The sequence below is a fragment of the Leiobunum rupestre genome, chromosome 6 (genome assembly GCF_980474605.1).
Source record: "Leiobunum rupestre chromosome 6, qqLeiRupe1.1.hap1, whole genome shotgun sequence".
Taxonomy (NCBI): domain Eukaryota; kingdom Metazoa; phylum Arthropoda; class Arachnida; order Opiliones; family Sclerosomatidae; genus Leiobunum; species Leiobunum rupestre.
In genome coordinates this window covers 23,154,561-23,178,588 of record NC_143389.1, presented here as the reverse complement: position 1 = coordinate 23,178,588, position 24,028 = coordinate 23,154,561, and the positions used below count along the sequence as shown (strand labels likewise).

Sequence of the window (24,028 nt, the reverse complement as noted above, 5' to 3'; positions counted from 1 at the left end):
CACACTCTGTTGTTATTCAGTATTTTGTTTAAAGTTGACCCCGGTATTAAAAAAAACAAAAAAACGGTAAAGATAATAAATCTGTTATATTTGAATTAGTGTAGATTAACTCCATCATTTATCATTTTGCGTCTATGGGCGCAGACGCATTGGCTGCGAATCTACGATGGCCCTGTTTGGTTTGGTCTGAATACCTTGGTGAAGACATGTTCCAGTTCTTGGTTGCCGAGCCTCCTCTATGTGGGAAATTTCAATTCTTCGGCTGGACAGGTAAAAATAAATTTCGAAAATCGTTGAGCTTTTTCAAAGAAGCGGCTTTCCCAGAGACAATGAGAGATACACTTACTGGGAAAGATAATCATAAAATATTTTCACTATTAAAACCAAATATCATGGAATTCTAGAAGAAATTAGCATTTTAAAGTATTTATTATATGGAGATAAAATAATTTCATATTTACTTCATCAATTATAATCAATCATGTATTTATTATATGTGAAAAAGAAAATAGATGCACATAAGAAATATCGAGAGTTATTCATGGGTGTATACGTATTAATGCATAAAAATATCAATTCTTAAAACATAGAGTTTTTTATTCCAGTTAGTTTATGCAGTTGAATAAATTATAAAATTGTTTAATAATATTTTAAAATAAATTGCTTTAGTGTCTTCCTTGGACCTGGTATTTAGCGAACGAGTTCCAATTTTTCGCTATTAGCCCAATATTCCTAATAGCCCTATTGAAGTACGTATGTTTCTTATACAATTGTTACTAATAGGAATTGCCATACACTAACGTGGCTTTCTTGTTCATTTTTGTTCCACGTCTACAATGCTTCTCCAGCTTTCTCACTAAAGAGAGCTAAAGAATTGGTCCATAGGCTTGATTGCACTATCTCAAGAACCAGTTGGGCAGTCGTAGTGAATTTAGTAAAAAGCTATTGTGTGAAATTTAGTAATATTCGCTGTCTCACTAAATGCGTCATTTTGGTCGATCCAACATTGGCTCGTTTTATTTACGAAATGAGTTCGATTTATTCATTGTAGGATCGATTAAAAAAAGTGTCGGATCCAGTGTAGTTCAAGAATGATACGATAGATGCCATTTTCAGCAGCTCCTCCAACCTAATGCGTTTGGCCCGATTGATTAATTCCAAAACTTAATACGTACGGGGACTAAATAGCTGCTATATTTATATTTTTGCAAGGGCGCATGACCAAGGCTTTCAATCAAATTGCAATAATAGATTATAATAAATTATTTTCGATGTAACATAATTTAATTTAAATATGAAAAGTTGCGTATTTAAATTAAGTTTTTTAATAGATATTATAGAATATTTAGCATTTTGTTTCAACGTTACTAGTATTGTTCTTCGCCTTGTAAACTGAGAAATCACAGGAGTTTATGGTCGAGTGATAAATTTAAAATATTTTTTATAATACGTTTAAGTGTGCAAGGGGTTTTCTTTGAAGCCATACTTAATACCTAAAATTCAACTCAGTTGAATGTTTAGCTTAACCGTTGCAGTCAACTCGCTAAAAGTTCAAACTGATTTCGATTTGGATAAAGCCGAATGGCTTTTCAATTTCGGGATCAAATTTACCGAGTACAAGAAAATTATTTCCCTAGCCATTATTGAAAGGAATGTAAAAATGTTTAATAACCACTTAGAACATTCTGTCATCGGAATGCCGTCAATCTTAGTATTATTAAGATATTCCCTTTAAGAACATAAATTTATTCCGCTTACAACATCACAATTGCAGAAAACCTGAAATAATAAGCCTCTGTTTCGCTACAATACAAAATTACACTTTCATTTCATACCACAACAAACAACCCCTAATACTTGCCACCTTTAAGATTATTATTATAGTCAACATGCTTTTCTTATAACACCAAATATGGGTTATACAAATTAGTCTAGCCCCAATTAGGTCAAGTTTGATATTAGTCGGGGATAGAATTTATAAGAGGGTAGTAGTTACATTTTCGAAATAAATTGAAACATAATTTTACGTTGAATGCTTAAGCTTATAAATGCAATTATAAGTGAGTGGTCCACTTGTAATTCCTTTTCGTGGGGAGAATTTGTTAAGTTGAATACGTCATTGGTGCTGAATAGCAAAAAATTCTTTTTTTCCTTTTCCCTCGAAAATTTTTATATTTGTACGCACTCTTGTTTTTAACACACGCAAGGCTAATTATTTATAATACTTCTGAGCCACTTTCAAAAACCAATAAATCTTTTATATCTGATGCGGTGATCACGTTTTCATTTGATTTTTAAAATTCCATTTCATGATGTTTCTATCATCGATTATCTCTTTAGACTAATATTTTCGCTGGAATATGTGTAATCTTTAATCTGGTATCAGTGCTATTTATCTTCTGGGCTAGTTGCCCACAGTTTATACGTGCATATTAAACAAATGATGCCTGAAAAGTCATGGTAGTTTTATGATCTCAAAAATGTTTCATTTTTTCTTGACGTTAGGTATCCAAAAAGAACCCTTTGGGCTATGACAACTATAGTAGTATTATCAGTGGTAATTACAACCTCAATCAGCTATACGAATAAATTCAGAATGATGCCTTACTACGTCAACGAATATGTTCGGGACTCTGTTACAACATCTAGCAGGTATGGCAATTGTGGAATTATTTTATCCTAAAGCAATTTTATAAAGATTGTAATACATAAAATTTAAAGGTTAGCGGCGGTGACAAATTTGTTGTACGAGAAACCATACTGTCGTGTTGGACCTTATTTCATTGGAATGATCCTTGGATATTGGAAATGGATCACGTATAAACGTAGAGTTACTATAAACAAGGTGTTTCACCATCAGTTGCATAAACAGCGTGTGCATAGTGAGCACTATTAACGATCTTGAACACCTTTAGTGGAAACAAATAATCTTGTGGGTTTTATCCGTGACGACCATGCTCACTATTATTTTTGGAGTCTATGGTCAAGAGGTCATTACGGTAGAAATAGCAACATTGTACAACGGAGTGGCTCGTGTGACTTGGGCGTTAGCAATAAGTTGGCCCATTTATGCATGTTTAACTGGATATGGAGGTAAGCAATTTTTTAAAGGTTTTAAGTGTAATCCGAAGAAAGATTTTAAGGTTTTTGTTTTATTGCAATAGGTATTGTGAACACATTTCTGTCCTGGAAAGCATTTCAGCCAATAAGTAAAGTCAGCTATGCCATATATTTGTGGCACCCTGTTTTGATGTTTTCTTACTTTTTTGGGCTTGAAAAACCTTTTCAATATTCTGAACCCAACATGGTAAGATCTATTTCAATTAAATCAAATTAGTTGCGGATAGTTAACCAGATTATAGATATGATATTTTTATATTAATTCAGTTTCAGTTGTATGTGCTAAACTTTTGGACAGTTACTTATTTTACTGTATAAAGCTATTAATTTATAATTATTTCCAACAATCCTTAAACAAGGCTCTCTAAAAGTTTATAAGACGACTTCGGTAGAAACTAAATGACTAACAAACATCCAATAGAATTTGAACACATTTTAGATACCTTTTTAAACAGGGGTACAATACGAAAAGGAAATACTACTAAACACAAAATGTGTATGGCTAAGAACAATGAATTTGCTTTCGTATACCCTGATTTACCTCAAATATTTTTCATCGTATACCAGTACCGATTTTCCGTTGTTGTACGAGATTTAGACGCGATATTTACAATAAATTGAAGTTACTAAAAACTCTTACTCGATTTCTTGAACTGTTAAATGAAAATTTTCAATAATTTTTTAAATACAAGAAACATTCTACGACGTGTTACATAAACCCGACCCAAATATGGCGTCGCCTTCAAGTTATCAAATAACGAAATACGAATTAAAATCGCGAAAACAAAACCGTAGAAAATAATTAAAATAATCTCGACGTTGTCGTTCAAACTTTATGAGCTCTTCGCGTAAACTCTCTAATGCACGGATAGCAAGTGAATGCCATATTCTTCTAAACTTTCTTTGCTACGTTGTCCGTAAAAAAATAAAATGCATACCTTAATTTCCCTTCATATTCTCTGTCATAATTAATATTATTGATATTTTATTTTTACAGGTAAGCCTTCATATATCTGTAGTCACACTGTCAATTTTGTTTGCAATCACTTTCTCCGTTTTGGTGGAAGCACCTTTCATTAAACTGGAGAAGGTTCTCAGAAACTATTAAAAATTCTAAATAATACATGTTTAAATCTCATTTTTTTCTTCATACGGTCCTATAAGTTTCGAAATATTTGAAAACATCGAGCGTCGTTAAAGGCAGTATGAACGAAATTCACAATTCTGCAACAAGGTGATGGGCACTAAATAACTTACCTAAAAAATATCGCGTTACCAAAAGATTTTCGTTAACAAGGGACGTTCCTAACAAAGTACGTTCCTTACAAGGGACATTCCTAACAATGGACGTTCCTAACAAGTAACGTTACTAACAATGGACGTTCCTAACTAGTAACGTTCCTAACAAGGGACGTTCCTAACAAAGGACGTTTGTAACAAGGGACGTTCCTAACCAGTTACGTTCCTAACAATGGACGTTCCTAACAAGTAACGTTCCTAACAAGTAACGTTCCTAACAAGTAACGTTCCTAACAAGTAACGTTCCTAACAAGTAACGTTCCTAACCAGTAACGTTCCTAACAAGGGACGTTCCTAACAAAGGACGTTTGTAACAAGGGACGTTCCTAACCAGGATCGTTTGTAACAAGGGACGTTCCTAACCAGGATCGTTTCTAACAAGGGGCCTTTCTAAGAAGGGAAGTTAATAAAAAGGGAAATTCCTAACAAAGGAAGTTAATAACAAGGGACGTTCCTAACAAAGGACGTTCCTTACAAGGGACATTCCTAACAATGGACGTTCCTAACAAGTAACGTTACTAACAATGGACGTTCCTAACAAGGGGCCATTCTAAGAAGGGAAGTTAATAAAAAGGGAAATTCCTAACAAAGGAAGCTAATTACAAGGGACGTTCCTAACAAAGGACGTTCCTTACAAGGGACATTCCTAACAATGGACGTTCCTAACAAGTAACGTTCCTAACAAGGGACGTTCCTAACAAAGGACGTTTGTAACAAGGGACGTTCCTAACCAGGATCGTTTCTAACAAGGGGCCTTTCTAAGAAGGAAAGTTAATAAAAAGGGAAATTCCTAACAAAGGAAGTTAATAACAAGGGACGTTCCTAACAAATGACGTTCCTTACAAGGGACATTCCTAACAATGGACGTTCCTAACAAGTAACGTTACTAACAATGGACGTTCCTAACAAGGGGCCATTATAAGAAGGGAAGTTAATAAAAAGGGAAATTCCTAACAAAGGAAGTTAATTACAAGGGACGTTCCTTACAAGGGACATTCCTAACAATGGACGTTCCTAACAAAGGACGTTCCTTACAAGGGACATTCCTAACAATGGACGTTCCTAACAAGTAACGTTACTATCAATGGACGTTCCTAACAAGGGACGTTCCTAAAAAAGGACGTTCCTAACCAGTTACGTTCCTAAGAATGGACGTTCCTAACAAGTAACGTTACTAACAATGGACGTTCCTAACAAGTAACGTTCCTAACAAGGGACGTTCCTAACAAAGGACGTTTGTAACAAGGGACGTTCCTAACCAGGATCGTTCCTAACAAGGAGCCTTTCTAAGAAGGGAAGTTAATAAAAAGGGAAATTCCTAACAAAGGAAGTTAATAACAAGGGACGTTCCTAACAAAGGACGTTCCTTACAAGGGACATTCCTAACAATGGACGTTCCTAACAAGTAACGTTACTAACAATGGACGTTCCTAACAAGGGACGTTCCTAAAAAAGGACGTTCTTAACCAGGGACGTTCCTAACCAGGGACGTTTCTAACAAGGGGCCTTTCTAAGAAGGGAAGTTAATAAAAAGGGAAATTCCTAACAAAGGAAGTTAATTACAAGGGACGTTCCTAACGAAGGACGTTCCTTACAAGGGACATTCCTAACAATGGACGTTCCTAACAAAGGACGTTCCTTACAAGGGACATTCCTAACAATGGACGTTCCTAACAAGTAACGTTACTAACAATGGACGTTCCTAACAAGGGACGTTCCTAAAAAAGGACGTTCCTAACTAGGGACGTTTCTAACAAGGGGCCTTTCTAAGAAGGGAAGTTAATAAAAAGGGAAATTCCTAACAAAGGAAGTTAATAACAAGGGACGTTCCTAACAAAGGAAGTTAATAACAAGGGACGTTCCTAACAAGGGACGTTCCTTACAAAGGAGGAACCCTTCTCACTCAATACCTTCGTTGTTTTGGACCTCCAGCACTAGCATCATTTCTCACTTAGGACTTTCTTTATTTGAACATTTCTTTTTCGGGACCTACCTCAACTCGGGAATTCTCTTGCTTGGGACCGCTTTTACATGGGACCTCCCTCACTCTGGATCTTTTTGGCGCTGGGGACCTTCTTTACTTGAGTACCCCTTGCTTAAGACCTCAATTTTAGACCTTTCTTACTCCGAACATCTTTTACTAGCGACATCCCTTAATGGTAAAATCGCTTTCTAGGGAAATAACTTTTTTGGGACCACGCTCACTAGTTTTATCGTTCATTATGACACAGCCCTAGTTAATTTTTTCCTTATGAAATCGCACAAAATGACTCGCTCCCTAAGATCATATTCTTAAAGTTCTTTTTTATGCCTTTTGCTTAAATAAAATGAAGCAAGATCAGGTAAACAATTGTGTTATGATAATCAAATGTTTAGAGATAGTTCAAAAATTACGTAAGGCAGTATGAGGGAGGACCTGCTGAAAGTGACGTAACTTTTTTAATTTTTTATAGTTACCTTAATAATCAAATATTTGAGTTTTTACTTATTTATGTCTTTCAAAAAATAATTATAAATTTTCTTGTGGTAAATTCAATTAATGGTGTATTTCTAAGTACATTTTATAATTCTAAGGTTTATGGTGTGCACTATAATATTTGAGGGTAGGTTTCAGTATTTTTTATTTCATTTTGACTAAACTAGGGCTGTGCGATTAGTGGTTTTAGGCAATCGAGTCTGGTATCGAGTACCAATTTTATTTTTCATCGAGTATTCGAGTCGAGTAATATTGAAGTCGAGTCGAGTAATCGAGTACTTGATTAAGGGGAAATTTTATCTTATTCGAGTCGAGTAATTAGGAAAAAACCTCGAGTAATACTATTAACGAGTCGGGTAATTGATTAGGAGCTGGTTATATTCGAGTCATTAGGAATTAAATTTAGTATTTAAACTAACTTTTAATGCATATTTTAAAATATTTCTTTAATTTAAACAAACCACAGTTTTCACAACTTAAGTAACATTATAGTGACTAGTGGAATATAAAAGACTACTAAACTAGGCTACGAGCCTAATAATAGTAATAAATAGTAAAACAATATATATTTTTTAAACTATTAGGATTCAGGACGTTAAGACTCCTTCGCCCTAACGCCAGCTGACATCCGAACCAAATCAAATCCAGATCTTAATAATATTATTTGAAGAAAATCCGCGTAGGCGGGCTACGTATTAAACAGCATGATCCATCCTCAGAGTCTTTCCCTTGGTCATTCGAAGCGTTTGTTGTTTGTACGTCTTGTACGTCTTGCCAACCCAAAAAAATGCAAAAACCCCACTTTGAACTAACGAGTATAAAAAATCAATACTCGACGAGTTTAGAGGACATCCGATTCGAGTAATCTCGTACCCGACGTTGTAATTTTTTGGTACTCGATAATCGACGAGTATTTTCCAATTACTTATTCGAGGTCGAGTTCGAGTACTAACAAAAAAAATGACGAGTAATCGATGATGTTCGAGTACTCGCACAGCACTTAACTACTCGTCAACTCTAGACTAATCGCGGTGTTTTTAATATCACTATTGGTTTATTTTTATATGTATGCACGTAACTCGCCCTAAAGGCCCTATAAACCTAGTTTACGGTTTTCGATTTTTATTAAATAAATAAAGGGGTTTATAAAAAAATAACGATTTACAGATTTGAGAATACATATCATTTTCGTAGTTAAAAAAATTTAATTATTCTACCATAGCCCAAACAACCAGAAAATGGTTCCAAAAATTATATTAATCATCGCATTGAAAGGGTTTCCCTTTAAATTAAGAACTGTTAATTTTCGAAAGCAAATTCTAATGGGTTCGAACCCACCACGTGAGTCCCGCACATATCTAACCATACGCCCACACGAGCCGGAAGTAATATGTATATACATGTTTATATTAAAAAACTGTCAAAAGCTAAGATACATCACATTAACTCGCTTGGTTTGGCTCGAGCTCAGGTCGGTCATTTCATCTTTAGCGGTTGAATGTTCATGGACAACGAAATTAAAACAAAAGGTACAATAAAAAAGGCTTTTATTTCTGCGGCGGTAGTAGTATCACCATCTGTGGCTTTTTATGTACAATGATAATTTTTAAGGTTTAATTTCATAAAATTATGTATAATTATCAAAAGAGTCTGAAGTATACCCCAAAAAAGTCCTTGTTAATTTTAAACTTTATTACGCGAACCATTTTTAAGTTAAGGAATTATCGATTTCACAGTTATTTTCCCATAGCATGAAGCCCATGTTAAATTATCATACATCACCTTAAAAAATTTAGTTATTTTTCTCCCATAGCGTTAAGGGCTCAATCTAATGCAGAAAATATCTTTACCAACGTAGAGGTGTGCAAATACCATTTTTTAGGGATGGAATAGAATATCAAATATTTTTTTCAAGGCACGTCAAATACCAAATCGAATATTCATAACGTCAAATAATTTGGTCGAATATTTTTAGAGCAAAATTTTAAGCCAGTTAACTGATCAAACACCAAATAGTATTTCGAATACCAAATAATTCGACGTATTTGGTTTTGAAATAACCAAATAGTTTGCATTTTTGTTTATTTTACTTGCAATAGTAAAATACTAAGCCAAATGTATAATTTATATTTTATTTTATTTAATAAATTTAAACTATAATACTAAACTTTTTCAAAGAAAACTTTTACAAACAAAATTTAAAATACACATTTTTAAAGTTTAAATACGCCAGGTCCAAGTCAGCTAGCGACTTTTATTTTTAGTAACTACTAACTACAATTAAAATCAAAGGATCTGCTATATTTTTCATGCTTTTCAAACACTTCATTAAAATCTAGAGATTTTGAATATATGTAAAACACGAAGGAGCAGATCTTTTATTACAAATAAAAAAATAATATTTTATTTAATTTATAATAATTTTGAACCAATAATTTAGTGGACTCAAAAATTCAAAACCGAAAAATCCAAAAAGTTACTTACAGTACTTCAACCTTTCCCCCAGTTATTAATTTGGTTTTGAACTTGGTTTACGTTTTAGTTTATGAATAATGGACGTGCAAGTTTAGTACTCTTTATATGGTCCTTGCCGCTGTGGCCTAAAGAGAGGTGCCAGAAATAAGCAATAGTTTGGAAATTTCACAGCGTTCTTCTCTGATGGCCTTGAAACTCAACAAATTAGAAAAAGACCCGCGGTTATTCGACCATTTTGCAAACTATTTGAAAATACCAAATACTTTTTTCCTATCGTTTCGAATATTCGACTATTTGATCAAGAAAAACGAATATTCACGAACTTTCCCAAGTGCTATTCGATTCGACGAATAGAATATTCGATTTGGTATTCGATCAATTTATTTGGTCTAACCAAATATTTTTCACACCCCTAATACACAGGGATTAAGGTTCCGCCGTAGAAATAAATGATTTTCTAAGAGTTATAAAAGCCACACGATAACTAAAAATTAGACCATGACAAAAGTGGTTAAACACTGAAACCGTGCACGAGACGAGGGGCTAGTCACTTCTCGTAATCGTTGTACACGCTTTTACCTTTAACTATACTTGTGAGAGTCCGCGTACTCTTTAACCTAGGAGCAACAAACACAGCACCCCACACAAGGAGAAACCAACCCTTCTAAAATCGTGCATTTTCTTGCGCACATTTTTCATTGGTTAGACGCTTCAGTGCCTGCTGCCGTCGGAAGGGAAAATTCTGAAATTGTCTTCCCCCTTTCCGTAAAACGTTCAGCGTAAAGGCTCGTGCAATGTAATTTGTACACAACACTGCGTTAGCGTGTTTGAAGGCTAGCTGCGTTCTCTTTGTGTTTGTTGCTCCTAGCTTTAACGGTGTTGAGTATGCTTAATCGGTCTACAGTCTATCTGGCAGTAGTAAGCCCCTCGTCACGAGATCAGTTATTTCTAACTCGAAAGCATTCGTACGAGATTGCCCTTGAAGTTTGCAAATAATTGTCAAAGGTCAACCTAAAATGTAACTTTTTTAAAATAAAATACATGTTTTTACGAAGAATGTATTTAAATGACTATGCTGAGATGAATTTTAATACTCGAAGTGTAAACCTAAAAAAACCTTTATCTTCCGACGCGGTAAATCACACGCCAGTGACGTATTTACGTCCCCTGTCTCGTGTCGGTGGTAAAATTCTAGCATGAGGCCCAAGGACCGTCTCAAAATAGTGATTCTTCCTAAGTATTGAAAAATTAATTCTGGTTTTTTGAAAAGAAAAGATTTTTTGAATTTATGTTTCGAATTGACTGTCATAAAATACAACAGGCAATTATTATGTTAAATAAATTTATTGGCATTGTTTCGACGACAAACAATAAAATAGCTTGTTTAACAGGAACGTTTACGTCTTAATTTATAATACTATTGTTGCCATTGAAAGCACCGAATGATATACATATACATTTTACGAACTTACGCGAGCATTATGAAAAAGTGAGTAAGGATAAATCTGGTTCAAAAACAGAAAGACAAAATCATTTCAACTCAATCGAACGATGGGGCAAAAATGGCCGCTTTTGGCTTTTTTAGTAGTCGGATATTTTGTCAATTTATCTTTAAATGTTGATGCAAAAGGCAAAGGCTCAATCTATCGTGAAATACAAGATTTGTTGTCTACCGAAATAGCTAAATTGTCAATTGCGGGTGAATGCAAGAATGACTTACTGTACACTATGAAAAGCTTTCACGAAAACTGGGCTCTAAGAAGTAAGTGCCATTAAATGATCTGTTTTCTCTTGTTGGCTCGTTGTTGGTTTCGCAACGCGAGAAGGTTCCGTTTCTTGCTGAATTTCCATCTGCTCTTTAGCTGACGAACTTCCAGCATGTGAGATACTTTTTCGCTGATCCCTAAGTGGCTAACTCAATTATAACTGAAATAATTTAATGTAATGAGAGACATGCGTAATTACGGCACTAAATTAAATCAATTTTTGGTTAACGTTTTAATCAAAAATTCTCTAGAAACCGAGAAAGGAATTTGAAATGACAATTCTCGGGTGTTTTTTATTGAACCGACTCATAAATTTATTATTAATACGCTGAAGTGTATTTTCTTTATAAAGTTACTTTTGCTAATATTGAAGATTAAAAACAATTCTAAATGTTTGACCTTTTTTCTCAGATAGGTTCCCAAACTTTGTTCCTCGCGGAATTATTTTGAATGAGAACGAAAATCCGCTAATGGTCGGGGGGCCTGAAGCGATAGGCTCACGGAACTCCAGGAACTCTTCGTAAAACCATCGGGTTTTGCGTTACACTGTTTGGGAACCAGTGAAATCGGTTTTTTCAAAAAAATATTGAATGCCCATGAAACAATAGGAACTATTATAAAAAAATAATATTCTGTTTTCATTTGACCTTTAAAGTGCTAGATTCAATTGGAAAGATTTCAAGTGGATTTTTTCTAGGAGCTACATCATTTTACGGTTCATACCGACAATGCTTGAGTGTAAAGGTACCCGCCAATAAATCAATGTCAGTCAAAGGCTTCGAAGGAAACCAATGCTGGCTTATTTGGCAAGCGAAAAATTTGGTAGGTATGGGACGACAAGCATAATATATTCCTTTTAATAGCATATACCAAATGTTTAACATACCATTACTTTTTCTACTATCTTATTAATATAAAAGTATTCCACAAACTTATTTACATAGCGTTTCTCGATGCAGGCAAGGTCTCATTGTAAATTATTTGATATATGACCTGTCTAATTTTGAAAAAATAAATGCCCAAGACGGTAAAATGAATGATCCGTTTGCGAAGGAAATGGATATTGAACCAATTGCTTAAACTTTTAAAGCTGTAGCTAAAGTTGGAAACCCAAAGTCAGAATATCTTGATGTTGGATGTTTATGATATTACCGAAAACAAATTATAAAATGGAAATATTTAACGGGTTTCGACATTAAATAAACCTTGAAATCAAGGAATCATATTTTCTACTATTATTTTCGTTTACTTCTAAATTTCTGTTTTGTAAAACTATTGTAAATTAATCTGATTTTTTTACATAGAAGTGCGTATTTCATCTAATATAAATGTTGGTATTTTATTTCAAATATAGGAAATAAATAAGCATGTTTCCTTGACAATTTGCGTCCCAAATTCCTGCAAATCTAAGGATGTTTATCAATTTTCTTCTATCTTTAAGAAAATGCTGGGTAGGTACTAACTACAAGTACTTTAAATATCCTACCATACAATAATAAAATACATAACATTTCCAAAACAATTTGCCTGGAGTCGTTATATATTTATCATTACATGCAAAATTAATAACATTTTCAAATTATAAACCATCGTAAGATCAATATTCTTCTTTAAACCTTAGATATAAGTGTCTTAAAAGTGTTAATATTTTGAAATTATATCTATTGGTTCATGGAAAAGAAAATATAAAATAATTTCCATATAGTCATTACAAAAATAAATTATGTATTCGAGCTCTTGAATCGAACAACACTCTAAAAATTTAAGTTACCTTAGAAGAAGGAAAAATAAGCTCTCTAAATTATCTTGAAATTCAACAAAAAGAAGACACCAACAATGGTAAAATAGACCTTTACCGCTCTTCAAGAGACTAGCGACTGTGCCACCACACGCTCACACAAGTCAATGATTTCAAATAGCTATCAACCCCCTTTTTCTAAAAAGAACAATTAATTTTATTAATAAAAGAAAGAATATCAATCCTAGCTTTATAATCAAGAGATAACACTACTATTTCTAGATGTAAAGTTAGATCGGTCTACCCGCTGGTATGATTACTCAACGATAAATCCTTTTCGGTTGTCACCGTCCCCCATTTTAGATTAAATTTACGCCTTTTCTCAAAAAATGTCGTTAATTTACTTATTTATAGAGTGTTAAAGTAAGTGTCGGCTCGACGTGAAGTAGCTCTTTTTTCAACAAATGTCGCTAGGGTCGAAATCATAACAAAATAATTAAGCTACATTTTATCCCAAAAGGCGGGACATAAATGTATCTCTCGCGTTGATTAGCTCGTTTGTAAATTTAACAATATCTTAGTAATTTTATGTTAAAGTCTAATTATAATACACTACAAGGGTTCTCTGACAACGTGATTGTTTCGCTATTTTGAATTTTAGCTTCCTTTGCCATTAATACGCTCTCCAGTAAAGTCGTTTTTTTGAAGATTTGGATAGATTCATTGCCACCTCTAATAACCAGGCCTTATAATAATACAGGTGGAAATGAAAGAGCCGACAGTTGCTTTAAATGTTTGTTCTAATGATGTAGGTATAGACAGTAACATAAATGGGGTGGAACTTTCAACCGTCCCTGCTACTTTAAAAAACTAACGTCTAACTATGGAGGGAACACCGGATTGGTAGATATTTTTGCATGTCACCAAAGGACAAGCAAAAAGGACGTAAATCCTAATACACGTGGAGCCATCTATGTAAACTGTCCATTATATTTAAGAAAAATAAGGATTAACTTTAAATTTAGCTATAATTTTGAGCTCGTTAAACTAAAACCGAAATTATTGATTAAAATTAATCACCATAGACGTAAAACGGTATAAATGACCATAGTGACTATTGCCATGCAGTGGGAAAATGTTCCAGTCTTTTCAAATTCCCAATCTTCAAAAAAAGTTCAGAGATGGTAAAGCCGTAAGAATTTATTTAACAAAGTTTTTTACGTTTAATAGCAAAATATAGAGGATTTTCTCCCACCGTGGCTGATGTTGCTTTTAGAAACGTAAAACAGAAAAAAATATATCTACGCACATCTTTGGATGATAACAAAAGATTTGTCAATATACTAAACTATCCCTTAATCACGTCCCATTTAAGACCCATTTTACCTCATAATATATTTTTAAATTAATTTAAGTGTAACATCGCGTATGAACCACTAGTAGAAATTTAAAAACAAACGAGTTAAACTAAAAGTTTCACCTTATCTGTAAGGCACATCCGGAATCAATTGTATTCTTCGTGAGTGCTGCCCAAAATATTGAGGTCAAATGAAAAAAAATAGAAATAGGCTTTCAAAACATTTAAAAATAATATAGACGTCATAACAGAAGCGTTTATCGAAAATTAGTGTTTTAAATTTTTTTAATTGTCTTTTCGAAAAATATGAAAATAAATTGGTAAAAAGATTTAGCAATAACGGTTTAAAACAAACGTTAATTTCAAATGTATTTCAGCTACCTGTAATTTAACTACCCTGGACTCGCGAAACGCCACTTTGCTTGGTAGCTCTCACTTGTAATTCTTCTGAATAAAAATTGTAATTGTTCCAAAATATTAGGGTGCACAGATATGTCTCTTACTTGAGAAGTATTCACATAGGGTATTCAAATGAGTCATGTGAGTTCAGAAACTCGACGCAAATTCTATTGGACCTAAATTTTCCGCCAAATCGCGGCGCAAATGTAACTATGTATTACCTTGTCTAGCGATGTAAAACGTAAAGATTACACTCCCTTAGGATAGTTACTTTTTTCTTAACTTTATTGGTCGATGTAACAGTTTTAGAAACGCGCTATAAAATGTGTTTTCGCCTTATCGGTTTTCAAAAAGCAATAGGAGGCGGCGAAGGTGCCTGTTTCAAGTGAAAAAAATTAGTTTCCATAAATGTTTCATTATTTCTTTTAAATTCCAAGTAACTACTAGATTTTAACCTGTCGAAATACGCCACAAAATTATCAATATTCAGCTAGGCTAATACCTTAGGCCTAAGTCATCAATTCAGGTGGCCGGGTTACAATGCAACCCCTTCATGCCACGTGAGCCAACAGCTCCCTAAACTATCGATTACCGTTAAACTCAACAAGTTTTTATGGAACGGGAAACCGAAGAACTCGGAGGAAAACCCCTTAAACCAGTGGGGAGAGAACTTGCAAACTCAACGTAGACGGAGTTGTTTCGAGTTTTCACCCAATGTCAAATTTATATATGCGATATGAAATATGATTGAAATGCAAATTGATAAGAAGTTTTAAGAGATGGCACTAACGCGTGACATGGCGCGATATTCTTATTTTATTTATCGCAATTGACGCTTAAATAAAACCTGTTCAGCAATTTGTTATACAAGTAATAATACAAAGAGCCAGGACATACTTGTAAAAGCGTTATAATTTAAAGCACGCGCTGCTTAATATTTCAAAATAGTTCAATTTCGCACGCGCCTCCTGAAAGAAAAAATGCGCGCGTGCTCTCAACTTGAGCCTTACGAATAAAACTAACATTAGCACGTTACTATTTTATTCAGTGACTCGCGCATGCGCGTAGGTAGGAAAGAAAAAGAGAGCGACATTTATTGAAGCGCTTATTGAAAACTATCGCTATGCGTTCTTTTGGTTGTTGCCGAAAACTAGATAGGTATCGTATTAATAAAAGCTATTAGTGTTGGCAGACTATAAATCAGAGGCGTCACAGCGCCACCCAGACTCGTTTCGGAAACGAATAGATGGTGTCAACCTCAGTATATAAAATGTGAGGCTTCAATGGTAACAAGACGCTAAATTTATTGAAGAAAACGACGGTTCTTCTGCCATAGTATTGTGGTTTTCTCTGAAATATCAACATTTTTAGTTCCACATCGTGATATATATATATCGAAGTGGGACTATTGCTATGGACGGATTGTCGTTAAGTGTTGTGTGTGTGTTGTGTGTGTGTTTGTTTGTTTGTTTGTTTGGTGTGGAAAGCAACGACACGGCAGATGGCGCTGCGAAAATAATTTGCAGTTTTGGCGAAACCGGGATTCGAACTAACAGTCAAAAACTCCGATTAATGACGCCTTTACGCTCTCGGCCACTGGAAGCTTCCCAAAATTTGTTCTGAACTTCTACTGTATTCTCGTCAGTTTTAGCGGCGCGGGGGGAGTTGGCTAGTTAAGTTGTCGAAATTCTTGTCCGTTTTTACGCCTTATTTTACGTATATTTTCGGAATTTAAGGTCAAGTGAACCTCAAACTTCGCGTCAGGTGGTCGGTGGTGGGTGGTGGGTGATGGGCACACTCGCTTAAGATGCCTCGCTCGAAAGTGAGTACTCGAATAAACGAGCTCGAAAATTTTAAATGTTCGGGTGGTGAGCAGTGGTAAGTGGGCACACTCGCTTAAGATGCCTCGCTCGAAAGTGAGTACTCAAATAAATGAGCTCGAAAATTTTAAATGTTCGGGTGGTGAGCAGTGGTAGGTGGGCATACTCGCTTAAGATGCCTCGCTCGAAAGTGAGTACTCGAATAAACGAGCTCGAAAATTTTAAATGCCCTCTTCCCCATATGTACTTATAAATGCTCTAAAAGCCCCACAATGAGATACTTATTTTCTTATTTAAATAAATCAACAAGAGACATTAAAAAACTTCATCACTCGTTACACCAAACAAAAGGTTCAAGACAAACTACGAGTTCAATCCACACTGACGAACTTCCTTTTGGGTAATAAAAGCAATAGAGCCATAGAGAAACAATTATAAATTGAAGTCACTATCGGGAGATGGTATTATATTATTAAGAACACGCGTACGCTTAAAAAGTTAAAGCATTGAAGACTCTATTTCCCTTCACACACTTACGTACCGCCATTATTAATTATTGGACTTCCATACTCATCCAAAAACTAGGGGCATTCGGGCATATGTAGTTTTATATCTATGAAGGTAAATTTTTATTACGATAATCTTTGCCGTATACTATTCGCAAAACTTAGGTATATTAACTTACAAGTTCACGTAAAGACTACCCGTTTATAGCTCTACCACAAATAGGTCGAAATTTAAAATATAGCTTTTTGTCAAATTACCTTGCAAGTTAAGTCAATAAATGACCTCAACAGCTTATGAATTGATTTGCCCACCCATGTATCCTGAGGGTGGACGGTGGCCTCTCTTTAACATAGGATGGTAAATAGTATATCTAACTATAGGAAATCACATGGGCTCAGCAGTTTTTATATTAGTTTGCCCACCCGGGTCTCCTGATGGTGGGCGGCATCCACCCTTTCACTTAGGGTGGCAATTTATATATCCAACGAAAAGAAATCACAAAGCCTCAAAAGCTTTGTATTAGTTTGCCTACCTGTGTCTACTAAGGGTGTATGGCTTTGCCCATTCGAATACACTGATGTGGAACTAATATTACGGCCTGGGCCGACTTGTTCTTACTATTGTTTCGTTTTATTCATATTCTTGAGAAGTTAAGATACACCCAACATTATTATAATTATAAATATTTGAAAATGCAATCAATTTCTTCAATAGATTACGATTCAAAGTTTTTGTTTTGGGGTGCAAAATGCCACGAAGAAACCGAACCTTTATCCACTTCAGGACTACTATTCAGGTATGAATTTCCCTAATAATCTGATATCACGTGGTAAATCCTTCCTTTATACAATGTAAACGTGTTTGGACATCCATAGCCAATGCCAATTATTTTGTTCAATTAAGTGATATTGTAATATTTCTTGGAACTTCATGGTCGTACCAAATGGTTTTAATTTAGATAATAAGAACTAATTTTGCCAATTCTTTCAAAAACAATTTCAAGTCACTGTGCTAATTGTTTTATGGGTTCTTAATAATTATTTTGAAATCTCTATTTTGCTAAATGAATCTCATTTCCAAAACAAAAATTATTGAGGTGAGGTTCCCACAAATTCCCAAAACGTGAATTTACTAGCATTCTCAAATTCTACGTTGGAATTAGTCTTATATTTTTAAACCAATTGGCATGCATGTCAATTAGCAAAAAAATATTAAAATAAAACGTTAATTTGATTTATTTAATATAAATCTTAATTCCTGGAATAATATAAACACATTTTTTCAGATATTTCATTTCGGCGTTAATAATTATAATAATAATTTCCACGATTCTTGATCTGTATTTTTCCACACTTAATTCAAATATCGGAAAAAAGTTTTATCCGGGTTCAGATAATAACAAAAACAAAAAAGAAATATTAAAGAAACTGGGTAAGTTTTCTAAATTTAGTTTTTAGCTGGGATATTTCTTATGAGGATTTATCGCATTTATTCAAACGTTTGGGGTTGCTGGTAAAGTTAATCAATTAATAGAAAGAGGCGTAATAATTTATAGGAATTATTACAATTAAATTTAAATTAAATCCGGAAATGCTGCTTCAAAGTTTTGTAAAATAATTACAAAGCAACCTTTTGGCTCATAAATGACGAAATGACGATTCAAATGACATTTTCTTTACTATAAATTCTCCAAATGAGCTAATTACATTCCCTTATTGTTTATTACCATATATTTTAATTAAAAAAATTAAGAAACACTTACTTTGGAAAATGAAAGTAAATGTGATTGTGAGCCAAGTCATAAGTTTTTTTTGAATTTGAAGAATATGTTTAGAATTTCAACAATTATACAGGGTGTTACGGATAAGCAGGTCAAAAAGTGACGTGCTCTCTAGGTCATACTGAGTCTAAAATGTCAAATGAACATGGGTCCCAAAACACATTGCTTCCGAGTAATTAGCCTTCAAAAATCGGCCTCCAAAACGTCAATAAACAGTTTCTATTATTACTTGAACTCAATTGTTTCCTTTTAATAAGCTTTTTTTAATCGAAAACGATAAAAAAATTATTGAAAGTGTGATATAAAATTAGAATAAGTAGGATAAGCGTGTAAATTACATTTTACGTAAAACGAAGGTGTCAACGTTGTTTAAAAAAAGTTTCTAATTGAAATAGGATCTTTTTCTTCTTCAAACGTCATGAATTTAGTGAACAAATTTAATTTATTTACAAAAATTGTTCAAAATTACCACCTACAAATATTTATGACAGGGGTGAAGGCATGGGGGGGGGGCTAAGAGGGAGCATCCCCCACCATTTCAATCTTAAAGTTGGCAAATTTTGAGTTTCTATATGACCAATATTAAGGGTACCCCCTGTAAAAAATTTTAATTTTTGAAAATGCTAAAAATAGAAAATATAAATAAGAAAATAATGAAAAAGTTCGAAGTTGATTAAAATCTTTACAGGGGTACCCTTACATTTGGTCAGAATCCCATGTTATAATCAATAGGAAAATTTCCATTTTGTATTGTCAAAAACATTTTTGGTTGCCATGGCAAAACGGTTGTATATGGAGACATTTCCCTTTAGGTTGTTTCAAGTTACATGAAGGTCTACAAAACCCCCGAGTTTGAACTAAATCGGTGCGTTATACCTCGGGTCGTCTCCTTGTAAGTTACTTATTTAAAATAAATCCTCGGCTTGAATAGGGACCACGGTCCGAAAGATCGCCCATGTAAATAAATAGATTTTAGCCATGAAGTATCTAGTCTTTTTATAACGGAATTTTATTTTATTTAAAATTCTAATGCCATGGCATATAAAACTTTTCAAATTATAGATTAAGTTACTTATTTACAGACCTTTTTGTTCTCATAATTTGTTAAAATATTAGTAATTGAAATTATGTTTTGAGGGTTTAGTTTGGTTTGGGCAGTTCTAAAAAATTCTTATTTTAGCCCCTGATATTACTTAATTGAAAGTTGTCGCACGGGCCTAATGTTATCCTAGGTGCAGGGCTAGTATTTTTTCTACAATAGGGTACATAACGACGAAATAGAAATCACGAAATGCAGTCCAATGAACTTTTTATGATATTTGTTTTAGTATCGTCTAAGCACTTTACATTTCTTCGTGTACCCCGGTTTAGAGCAAAATATTTAGGGAATGCTCTATCTATCGAACTAATAGCCGATCTCCTAAACACGCTTCGTGTATCTTTTTAAACCATCGGCGTTAAAACTGGGTTTACAACCAATATTTATTTTTAATTTTTAGTGAAATTACTAAATTAAAGCCATTAATTATTAATTTAATTAGACAGTTGATAGTGAAAAATATATTCCATGTAGTTGTAAATTTTTTGGCTTTGAGGTGGAAAAAATTGAACTCCCCCCCCCACCCCCAACCTAAGTGCTTCACTACGCCCCTGTTTCTTGGACCCATTCGATGATTCATGGCGTGTTACGGATAGTTTCACAAGCATCAATTATTCGTGGTCGTAGGTCATAAATGTCGCGAACCAAGTCTTAAATTTGTCCCCAGAGATAAAAGTCTGTGTATAGCGCGGACCACGCAACAGTGACCCCTCGACCAATCCCTCTTAACGGAAACGTCGCATCAAGGTGAGATCTTCTCGGCTACAATGTGGTGGGACTCCGTCGTTCAATTATCATATGCACCTCCTCGTTGCTAAAGGACGTCTTCCAGTAATTCAGGCAAAGTATCTTGTATTAACCAAACATACGCCGCACCATTTAGCCTAAGTGGAAGAAAGTAGCTTCCAAATAAATGGTTACTAACAATACGACTACATTGCTGTTGGTGTGACTTAACACGTACTGGTCGCGACTCGCGTGACGTTTCTTTGACTCCATTGGTGGTTAACTTTTGTACACATTCAGTATAAAACCACGGTAAAATTGTTGGCCACTTATAATTCATCACAATTTAACGTTATTGGCAGGCACTCTCCCCCCCCCCGATATTGCCGGGTATTTTTTCTGAGATCACCTGTAAAAATTGTAATTACTTAAGTATTGAACGGTTTACGTCCATTTAAGTTCATAAAAAAGTGACGGAGAAGGGTAATTTAAATCTAGTTGTAAAAAGTATTTAGATGAACTACAATAAACCAGGGGGACATTTTCTTAATGTCGGTCATTCTTTTAGACTTTAAAGTTTGACAAACTGAATGGTTGATTTTCAAGTATGAAATAACGTGCTGCTTCGAAAAACCATTACTTTGCGTCAAAATTATGGCGAATTTCAATAACTCTAAGTACACGTATATGCATTTGATGGTAATAGTTTAGAAGTGAGCCAGTGATACTAGGAGCAGTTCCCCGAAGGACGATTGCCAGATAGATGCATGTTTGAAGCCGTCGATAGACGTTTACGAGAGCCTGGTCATATTCAACGAGCAAGTAATCGTGAAAGGACAGAAGATGTTCCAGAAGATGTCGAAAAAAAAGTAATTACACCTTGTCTTTAAAACTAGCATTATTCTTATAATCATTTCTTCGTCACTTATAATCTACCAAAATAGTATTTACTTCCATTTATTGATTACTAAATGAAGAGTCAATAATTAAAAATACGAATATTTAGGTGCTTAGCATTTTCGACAATGATCTCGAAAGAAGGACCCGGCAAGTGGGAAAGCAATTTGGGGGTGAATCACGTCAGGGTGTGGCGAATACTTCATGGTCACCAGTATCACCCTTACCATCTGCAAAAGGTCCAGTCTCTAAACCAAGCAAACTATCCTAGGAGAGTTGAGTTTGGCCAGTGGTTTGTGGACAGAGTCGCTGAAGATCCACATTTTCCGATTATAATCCTAATGGCTGATGAAGACCATTTTTTATTATCGTGACGGCATTATCGATCTGCAGAATAACCATCATTGGGGTGAAAGAAACCCTCACGCGACAACTGTTAGATCACACCAACAATAATTTAGCCCAAATGCCTTGTGTGGAATTGTTGGTAACACTTTACTTGGACCTGTCTTTCTTCCGCCCAAGCTACATGGTGAGGAGTACTAACGGTTTCAACGAGATACTTGGCCAGGTTTACTGGAAGACGTACCATTAGCAATGTTGAGGCGCATGTGGTTTTTGCATGAGGGAATTCAACCACACTTTAGCCGAGAAGTAAGAGCTCACCTTGATGAGGCGTTTCCTTTAAGATGGATTATCCAGACTTTAATCTCTGGGGACACATTCAAAGACTTGGTTCACGACATTGATAACCTATGATTAGGAATAATTGATGCCTGTGAAACTGTCCGTAACCTGCCTGGAATCTAATGTCTTCAAGAATCATATGTAGGTGAACATTTCAACTATTTTGGCCATTAAATTAAATTTCTACGTGTTTTATGACATTTGAAGAATAAAAAGATCCTATTTCAATTATAAACTTTTTTTAAACAACGGTGACACTTTGAAACACCTTCGATTTACGTAAAATCCTATATTTGTCCTACTTATTCTAATTTTATATCGCACTTTTCATACTAGTGATCATTTTCTTGTTTTTTCGATTAAAAACAAATGCTTAAAAACAGGAAATAATTCTGTCCAAGGAATAATTAAAACGGCGCATTTCCCCGTTTTTCGACGTTTTGAAGGCCGAATTTTGGGCCAATTACTTGGAAGCGATCATTTAGGGACCCATGCTCATTAGAAGTTTGCGGCTCAATATGACCCAAAAAGCACCTCACTTTATTTTTGACATGCTTGTCCGTAACACCATGTATAGATTAAATTTAAAAAGCGACATTTGCTCCTGAAGTGAAGGGTTTGTCCAAACCGGTGAAACATTAGGGCACTTGAGGCTACTGGGCGAATTTTGGGATACGCTACTGTTCCTTGCAACTTGGAATACCTAAAAAGTGGTAGTAACTATTTCAACAAAGCCATTGTTCTTAGCAAACTCGTATAATCAACGTTAATAAGGTATAAGAACCAATTACTAACTTAGGAAAGGGGAATATTGGTTAAATATAATATATTAGTTTAAACTGCATTTTCTCTTGATTTCCAGAGAAAATTGCTAAGTGTTTCTCTGTCAATCAGAATTTAAAGATCATTCTTAGCACAGAACGGTGCGATTCGAGGATGTCATGTTTTCACGGCTTGAGGGTCATTTGTTCGACCTGGGTAATACTAGGACACGTATGCATGAACGGTCTTCAAATTATTGGCAAGTTTTAACTTACATACTCTTTTTAAGTTCTTATGTTGCTAGCTGTCAACTATTTGTTATTCGGTAATGCAAAGAATCAGACATCAAATGTTCGATTTCGCCACAAATCCTAAATAAATATTGAATCTCGTTTACACTATTTCATCTAATTTCAATTCGAAGCTTTGACATTTGTTTTCATTCAAAGATGATTTTAAATACCCTGAAATTCGTGTTCATTTCAATTTTTATTCATCAAACGAATATAAAGCCCGATTGAAAGTAACCATATCAAAATATTTATATTGATAAAAAATTTAGGTTTCTTTGTCCGAATAAAATGTAAATGGTTTTAAGATCAATCGCTTAGCTTTATTTCACGAAGGACGATTCCTTACCTTTTAATAATTCAGTGGAAAATATACTCCATTTACGGAAATAAAACCAAAATATAAAGTTTAGCTTTTTGCATTATAAAAAAGACTTATTAATGAACTCCTTTATTTTCAACTTCACTAATTTGACTCCGTTGTTGGTTTAGTTTCATGTGTCTCTTCTTTTCAATAGAGAACTTGGAAACTATTGCTGAAGAATCTAAGTCATTGATTGGACTATTCGTCCAACAGGGTTTTTATGCTGTTGATACGTTTTTCGTACTCAGGTATAATAAAGTTGTCTATGAAAACTAATTTTCGCCTCTTCGAAAACTGGTCGGAGTTTCATGGTACGACATAATAGAATTATGTATCACTGAGTAGAATTCAACTGCCTTTATTGTTGAACCATACGAAAGAAATGCAGCCAGATTAAATGCAACTCGAATTAAAACAATCAGGTATAATCCACGGAGAAGGGCTGGAAAGTTTGCGGTTAAAATTC

The 24,028-nt window shown here is 34.4% G+C and overlaps 2 protein-coding genes across 2 annotated transcripts in view; both read left to right on the top strand.

The window, feature by feature from the left end:
• Positions 1 to 4,245, top strand: part of LOC149940417 (nose resistant to fluoxetine protein 6-like) — a 39,017-nt gene extending 34,772 nt beyond the window's left edge. Inside the window, exons 9-15 of the mRNA XM_090178815.1 lie at positions 105 to 270; positions 670 to 749; positions 2,506 to 2,652; positions 2,722 to 2,845; positions 2,916 to 3,093; positions 3,165 to 3,307; positions 4,118 to 4,245. Coding sequence (XP_090034941.1) covers positions 105 to 270; positions 670 to 749; positions 2,506 to 2,652; positions 2,722 to 2,845; positions 2,916 to 3,093; positions 3,165 to 3,307; positions 4,118 to 4,228 — 949 coding nt within the window. The 3' untranslated portion in view covers positions 4,229 to 4,245. The remainder of the gene's footprint in view (positions 1 to 104; positions 271 to 669; positions 750 to 2,505; positions 2,653 to 2,721; positions 2,846 to 2,915; positions 3,094 to 3,164; positions 3,308 to 4,117) is intronic.
• A 6,583-nt stretch (positions 4,246 to 10,828) lies between these two features.
• The window catches only part of LOC149940416 (nose resistant to fluoxetine protein 6-like), a 28,248-nt gene continuing 15,048 nt past the window's right edge, over positions 10,829 to 24,028 (top strand). The window contains exons 1-7 of the mRNA XM_090179245.1: positions 10,829 to 11,132; positions 11,792 to 11,958; positions 12,491 to 12,587; positions 17,672 to 17,753; positions 18,243 to 18,388; positions 23,009 to 23,167; positions 23,717 to 23,810. Coding sequence (XP_090035371.1) covers positions 10,922 to 11,132; positions 11,792 to 11,958; positions 12,491 to 12,587; positions 17,672 to 17,753; positions 18,243 to 18,388; positions 23,009 to 23,167; positions 23,717 to 23,810 — 956 coding nt within the window. The 5' untranslated portion in view covers positions 10,829 to 10,921. The remainder of the gene's footprint in view (positions 11,133 to 11,791; positions 11,959 to 12,490; positions 12,588 to 17,671; positions 17,754 to 18,242; positions 18,389 to 23,008; positions 23,168 to 23,716; positions 23,811 to 24,028) is intronic.